The sequence below is a fragment of the Helianthus annuus genome, chromosome 2 (genome assembly GCF_002127325.2).
Source record: "Helianthus annuus cultivar XRQ/B chromosome 2, HanXRQr2.0-SUNRISE, whole genome shotgun sequence".
NCBI lineage: Eukaryota > Viridiplantae > Streptophyta > Magnoliopsida > Asterales > Asteraceae > Helianthus > Helianthus annuus.
The window spans coordinates 45,905,922-45,913,310 of record NC_035434.2 but is presented as its reverse complement, the minus strand read 5'-3'; the positions used below and the strand labels follow the sequence as shown (position 1 = coordinate 45,913,310).

Below are 7,389 nucleotides of genomic sequence, written 5' to 3'. Positions count from 1 at the left end.
ATGTTAATTTCACTGAACCTGAAGGTGAAGTTCAAGATGATTCGAGCGAAGATGATTCTGAAGCAACTCAGTCTGAATCAGAATTGGATCCGACAACTCTTGGTAGAGGCAAAGCACAGTTAAAGAAAAAGCCTACAAAGAAGTAGAAAGCATCGGATGAAGAAGATTCCACTTATGAACTTGATGAACCAAAGAAACATATAAAGAAGTGTAAAGCAATTCAAGATGGTGTGATTCCAAGAAGAGTAAGGGCAAAGAAATCTGGTGCTGAACCGCCAAAAGACAAAGGTGGGAAGAAGGAAAACACGTTGAAAAGTCAAAGAGTAAAGAAACAGAAAAAGTTCAAAGTGTGGAGACCCCAAAAGAACCAGAGGTGCAGAATGTTGAAGTACCTATAGTGGAAGTTCAAAAGAAGACGAGTGGTGATGATTATGTTGAAATCACAGGATACAAAGCTGCTACTACTTCACTACCACCTCCACAAGATCAACCAGAATCCTCACATCCAAAAGATACAAGTTTTGATTATATGTTTGAAGGTCTTCCAACTGCAACAGGGATTTACACAGAAGACATCCCTGAAGATGACTATGATATGTTCAACAACGAAGCAGTAAATGAATTGATGAAGAAGGTTGCTGAACTCGAAAAGCAGAAAGTTAAAGCTGAAGAAGAGCGAAATGTATTGAAGAAACGAATTGAAGAGCTGATGATGGCAAATGATCAAATTAGATTGGTGTTGATAGATCAAGAAGAGAAGTTGGAAAATAACTCAAAGCAATTTGATGTCATGCAAGAAGAAATCTCAAAGTTGAATAAAGAGCTAGCTAAGCAGAACGACATCAATCAGACATTCAACTAGCTGATTAGTGAAATTTCTGAAGCATCAGCAAATGAAATACGAGCAATAAAGCTAGGGATGGAGGCCATGAAGGCTGATAAAGTGATGAAAGACAATCAGCTCAGCATGCTAACTATTATCATCGAAAGTCATTTAAAAGTTGATATCATGCTGCTTTCAATGAAGTTGAGGTGAAAAGAGCTGAAGAGCGTAGAATTGAAAGAGAAAGACTACTAGCTCAAGAGGCAACGGAACGAAGAAAGAGCGTAGTTGAGGATGTTGTTGGTTCGTCATGTCTACCTGAAGCTGGAGGATCGTCAACTCAGCAAGACATTGAAATGGTAGAAGTTGTAGATGTTCAGGATCAAGACATTGAAGATGTTATTGATGAACAAGGTCAAGACTTTATGCTGGTTGGTGAGTCTTCTGAACCCTTTGATGTTAATAAAGTTCTTCGGAGAGTTAGTGTTATTCAAAGGAAAAGAAAAGCAAAAGAAATGTTGTTGTTAGAATGGAAGACACAACAATTTGTTCTTGTCGGTAACCACAGTGCCTTATAGCGGAAAAGAAGTTGCTCATCAAATCAAGATCAAAGAAAAGCGAAGAAAAGGTAAGATAGCACGTGGAGAAATGGTTGATGACGATTCTGATATAGAATTGTTTGGAAAAGAAGAAGAAGATGAAGATGATAATGATGACGATAAGAAAGATGACAAGGATGATAAAGATGACAAGGGTGATGATGACGATGATCAGGGCGCTTCTGGGTTATTGATTGGGAATTTTAATGTTCAAGAAAGAATTGAAGACTTGCTTAATGATGAAATCAATGAACAGGAGGTTGATTGATGTGCAAAAAATGCAACATATACATTACATTAATTGTGGCATAAAACTAACCCTTTTTAGTACTAATGTTGGAAAAAGTGTGCCTTTGTCTTCCTTTTGTATTTTCAGGATTAAATGAGCTCAAATGAACAAAAGAAGCAAAAAGACAGCTAAATCTAACATAAGTACAAGAAAAGGAACAAAAGTGGCATGCCCGACCTCCCGACAGCATCTTCCCAAGCAAAACAAAGAAGACAGAAGACTGAACACGCCCCGTGCTCAGTGAGCACGGGGCCGTGCCCAAGCAGCAGCAGAAAAGACAAAGTCATAGAAGTTTCTGTTGCCCACCACAGGGCCGTGCCCAGCGGACACGGGGGCGTGGTCAACTTCCTACAGACGCATTTATTGAAATTGCGAATTGCAATTAATGAAGAGAGAGACACGGATGGACACGGGGTCGTGCCCGAGCCTCTGTTCAGCCTATAAATAGGAGTGTTTGGAGCTCTTGCAACTCATCCCTTGGCACACCACCTCTCTCACACTTCACCCACCACCCACCACCATCACAACACCATCATCCACCACCATCATCCATTGTCCATCAAAGAGTGTGTGAGTCGTCTCGGGATCCAAGATTGATCGTAAGAGTTCTTGACAATCAAAGGCCATGTTTGCTTAAGTCTCTTACATCACTTGGTGAAGACAAGTGTTTAGTGTAATACTTTTTATTTTTAATCTTTTGCACTTTTTAATTGGTTTTGTATTAATGACTTTAATTACTAGTTTCTTATGTTGAAGGTGATTCTTCCTTATCATTTGTCCGTGGTTTCTTGGCATTATTTTACTGTCTATATAAAATAAAAGATTTTCACCATTCATATCTCCACGGTCTATATGGAGGTATATTGGCTACCTGGTCGGGGGTTAAGGGAACGGTTTGGTAAGAGTCTTGCCATTGTTCAGTGTATATATCCTGCAAAGGACCTGGGTCAAATTTAGTAGGACCTCCTTCAATACCCAAAGGTATTAGATGGCGGGGGTCCAAACTCTTTGACCCCCTCATAAGTTAAACTACTATTAAAACTTTAACCCGGCTACTTAGGACTGTATCCCTGCTGACTCAGACTACTTAGCCGAAAGTAACGTCGCCTTCAAAAGAGGGGCCTACCACATTATGCATTAATAACTTAATTAATTATCTTCCAATAATCCGACCCTTTAGGATTGTATCCTTGCTGACTCAAACTACTGGGTTGAGGGTAACGTTGCCTTCAAAAGAGGGGCCTACTACAATAACTAAGATAATCTCTTAAACAAGTGCAAAAGTGCGAAAATAATCAAAGGTTACACTACACACGAGTTGGATCCAAGTGATTCATCTTGTCTATCTATTTTTATTTTTATTTTATTTTTCAGCATTTTAGTTAGTTTTATTTTCTTAATTTAAAAAACCTTTTTCTAACATTTTGATTGATTAGACGTTGAGGATAAACCGGTACTAAAAGCTCTTGTGTCCTTGGACGACCTCGGTGTCTTACCAACACTATACTACGTCCACGATGGGTGCACTTGCCCATATGTGTGTTTAGTGTTAGTAAATATCGTGTTTTATAAATTTAAAACTTGGCTAAAAAGTGTAAAAAGGGCTTAAAATATATATGTAATACTCAGAAATCTAATTCAATAAATGTTCTTTTATAATTGAAATATGATATTTAACTAAATAAATTAGATTAAATTAATTAGATTTTCTATACATAAATAATGTTCGAATTTTTTTTTTCATTTAAAAGTCTTGATTTTTCGTTTTTGATTTTCTTTCCATGTTTTGGAGTAAAAAAAAAAAGAAAGAAGATAAAAGTGTAACAATTGCTAGTTGTTTAAAGGTCACGTGACCCATATATTATAATTGAATCACCTTTCAAATCCTTATTGTTATCTCTTCCTACAAATTGGCCGAAGATTTCGAAATTCGCTAGCTTATTGCCGATCATAAACCCTTTTAAAAACAATCAAACCTTGTAATCAAAATCACTTCTAAATTGATCAGTTGTTCCGCTCGACACGCCGCAGCACCAATCCCTCCGGCAGACGTGACCGCAGCTGGAAGCCATTCCCTGTCGAGACCAACACTGCAACAATCTAATTTCAGCCTGTAAGTGTTCGTGCATCGTTTGTTTTTTCTTTGGTTCGGTTAAAGCCGCGCACCGTGTACCGAGTAGCGTTGTGACACCCTTTGATTTGCTCTTTTCCATTCGACAATTCAGGTGAGAGCTCTGACTTTCGCCATTTTTTTTTGTATCCTCTTCTGGTTCCTCCGAACAACCACCATAACTTCTAGCCGCTGCAATCGGACCTTCGACTCACGATTCAGGTACCGAATTTACTCGTTCCTTTATGTTAGATTCTGTTTCGGTTTTGACTTTCTCAATCCGAAAATATATATGTGTTGAACCAGTCTCCATAGGTACGTAAAAACACCTTTTCCGCTCACCTTAGTGCAGTTTGCGTAACCATCCGAAGAGCGAATCGCGTGCCTTCGGTTAGCTTTGTTTGACTATTGAGGTTTGCGTACTCGTTAAAGACGCGTTGTTCTTTTTGCTTGCTTGCTAATAAGGTACGGATTCTCGTTTTTGACATCGTAGTATTTGTATTTGTTATCTTGGTCACTCTTTGGTACGTATTCTTTGGTTCTCTCAAGTTAGTACATTGTTATTATCATGTCCGTTACTTTGTAGTACGGATTTTTTTTCTGTATCCATTTGTTGTCCCATATTCGTATCACACATCTGATAAGTTGGTTTTAGCATGCACTATACCTTAGTAAATGTAATCATTGTTGCACGTTCTCGTTAGCTTTAATTTTGTACTCTGTCACCTGAGCATGTTTGGTTTGGTTTGGTTTGGTTCGATTCGGTTTGCTTTGGTTTGGTTTGGTTTGTGGAGATGGAACAATGGGTGCACACCGTACTCACTGTCTCGTAGGTGCATGGACTAGCTAGCTGTGTACGTGTTTGTTTGTTTAGGCTCGTGGGTGCTTCCGTCTCACGTGACTTGGTTTGTTGTTATCTATAGTCACGTAGTCTGATATCTGTTTCTGATCTGATATGTTTATAATATTGCTTGGTATGCTTTGTATGTCTGATTATGTTCTACCTCAGATTATGTTCAGTTTTTGTTCAAGCGTCAGTTTTGGTTTTATGTTCAAAAAAATTTCTTATTTCTTTCTTTATGTCCTTTCCTTACTTGTACTATTTGATTTTTCCGTTACTGGGCAACCTTTGGCTCAGCCGTAGTTTTCTTTGTTGTGTTGTTTTTTTTTTGTTGTCAGGTAATCAGGGGAACTTGGGGAACCAGTGATGATGAGAGTAAAATGTGGTTCAGGAATAAAGAATTTGTTTATTTCAGTATTCAAATTAATTAAGACGTAGGATTTCTTGGTCTGTTTTAAGAATTTTGTTTATCTTTCGAACTCAACTTTTCTTCATTAAATGGATTATGTTTGGTTTTTGATATCTGTAATAGTGACACTTCAGCCCTATCTGGGTTAGGGTGTTACAGTTATGGTATCAGAGCCTAGGCTCCTTCCTGTAGAAAACTTTAACATTAATAATTAAACATGTGAGTTAATGGGTAGGCGTCGGGTTAGGATATCTCTCTTTCTTCTTCACGTAATTTGAAATTTTCTCCTCTCACACACATATCTCCTTTCAGATGCCTCCTAGAAGAAGTGTGAACAACCGTCGTAATGAGAATAACGACATCCCTATTGAGACCCTCATTGCTAACGCTGTCAATACGGCTATCGCGGGTTTGGTTCCTAACTTGTTGCAACAGCTTCAGCAAAATCACAACAACGGACCACCAGGAGGTAATAACAACAACGGACCACAAGGGGGTAATAACAACAATGGCCCTCAAGGAGGAAATGCTAACCTTCCTGTTGCCTTCATGATTGGCTTGATCGCTTCCAAAAGTTAAAGCCAAAATCATTTAGTACCGCTACAACTCCCGTCGAGGCGGAAAACTGGATTGCTCACATCGAGAAAAATTTTGAAGTGTTGGGTGTGAATGACGAATTCAAAGTCAGGCTTGCTAGTTACAAATTGGAGGACGAAGCTCATAGGTGGTGGAAGACTTTGAAGAATGCTCGTGGAGGAGATAATTATGCAGCCACACTTCCATGGAATGAGTTTCGTACATTGTTCTATCAGCAGTATTTCACTGATGCTGACCGCAGTGAATATCTAAGAGAGTATTCCTCTATCATGCAGGGGGACGATGAGCCTATTATGGAGTTTAAAACTCGTTTATGTCGTTTGGTCAATTTTCTGGGTCCGACTGCAGGTACGCTAGAGCAGCAAACCAACACTTTCAAGTGGGCTATATGTGACCGTGATAGGAAGTTTATTCTGAATCTTCGTTTCGCTGATATTAATGAGATTGTTGATGCGGTCAAAAACTTGGATAATGATAAGAAGCATCGCCAGAGGACGTTGGATGATAATCGTAAGCGACCAAGGGAAGATAACCAGAGTAATTCTTCTTTTCAAGGTGGTAATGATCAATCTCAAGACCGTAGGCACCGTTCTGACAGGAATTACGACGATCAGATACAGCAAGACAAACAAAACCTGCCACAATATCGTGACCCTCCTTGTGCCACTTGTGGGAAACCTCAGCGGGGTTTGTCGCCGAGCGGAACGTCTCTGTTTCAATTATGGAGATGCAGGTCACCTGGTTAAAGAGTGCCCTAAGTTTAACCCTAGAGCTAATACTAGGGGAAATGCCAGGCCTGCTGCTAATGATGTAGCTAATACCCCAGGTATGATTTTCGGTTAATTGCATATTAGTTAACGTGATATGCATGCTCTAATTGACACTCTTGCAACAATATGAGATGTCACTTTTATTTGCTAAGTGTTTGAAGTCATTGCCCCTAGCTTTAGAGTATCCTCTAGTTATATCTGCTCCTTTTAGAGATACTTATTTTGATTTGATTTAGTATTCGTTTATTTGCCATCTCAGAAACTCCGTACCTTAGTATATGTGATGTCTAATGCTTGCTGTATGTTAAGTCTTTTCTGTGTCCGTTATAATTGAGATCTTTCGTATCCGTGCTGTAACAATTTTGAGAACAAAATTTTTTTTAGAGGGGTAAAATTGTAATACTCAGAAATCTAATTCAATAAATGTTCTTTTATAATTGAAATATGATATTTAACTAAATAAATTAGATTAAATTAATTAGATTTTCTATACATAAATAATGTTCGAATTTTTTTCATTTAAAAGTTTTGATTTTTCGTTTTTGATTTTCTTTCCATGTTTTGGAGTAAAAAAAAAAGAAAGAAGATAAAAGTGTAACAATTGCTAGTTGTTTAAAGGTCACGTGACCCATATATTATAATTGAATCACCTTTCAAATCCTTATTGTTATCTCTTCCTACAAATTGGCCGAAGATTTTGAAATTCGCTAGCTTATTGCCGATCATAAACCCTTTTAAAAACAATCAAACCCCTTGTAATCAAAATCACTTCTAAATTGATCAGTTGTTCCGCTCGACACGCCGCAGCACCAATCCCTCCGGCAGACGTGACCGTAGTCGGAAGCCATTCCCTGTCGAGACCAACACTGCAATAATCTAATTTCAGCCTGTAAGTGTTCGTGCATCGTTTGTTTTTTCTTTGGTTCGGTTAAAGCCGCGCACCGTGTACCG

The 7,389-nt window shown here is 38.5% G+C and overlaps 2 protein-coding genes across 2 annotated transcripts; both read left to right on the top strand.

Annotated features, from left to right (window-relative positions):
• Window positions 1–919: 919 nt before the first annotated feature.
• LOC110888621 (putative uncharacterized protein DDB_G0270496) lies at window positions 920–1,690 on the top strand. The gene is made up of 3 exons (XM_022136141.1): window positions 920–965; window positions 1,028–1,302; window positions 1,352–1,690. Exons 1-3 carry the CDS (start codon window positions 920–922, stop codon window positions 1,688–1,690), a joined length of 660 nt encoding a protein of 219 aa, XP_021991833.1.
• A 3,693-nt stretch (window positions 1,691–5,383) lies between these two features.
• LOC118484814 lies at window positions 5,384–6,414 on the top strand. The gene is made up of 2 exons (XM_035980824.1): window positions 5,384–5,611; window positions 5,653–6,414. The coding sequence occupies exons 1-2, from the start codon at window positions 5,384–5,386 to the stop codon at window positions 6,412–6,414; spliced, it is 990 nt and encodes a 329-aa protein (XP_035836717.1).
• The last annotated feature ends 975 nt before the right edge of the window (window positions 6,415–7,389 follow it).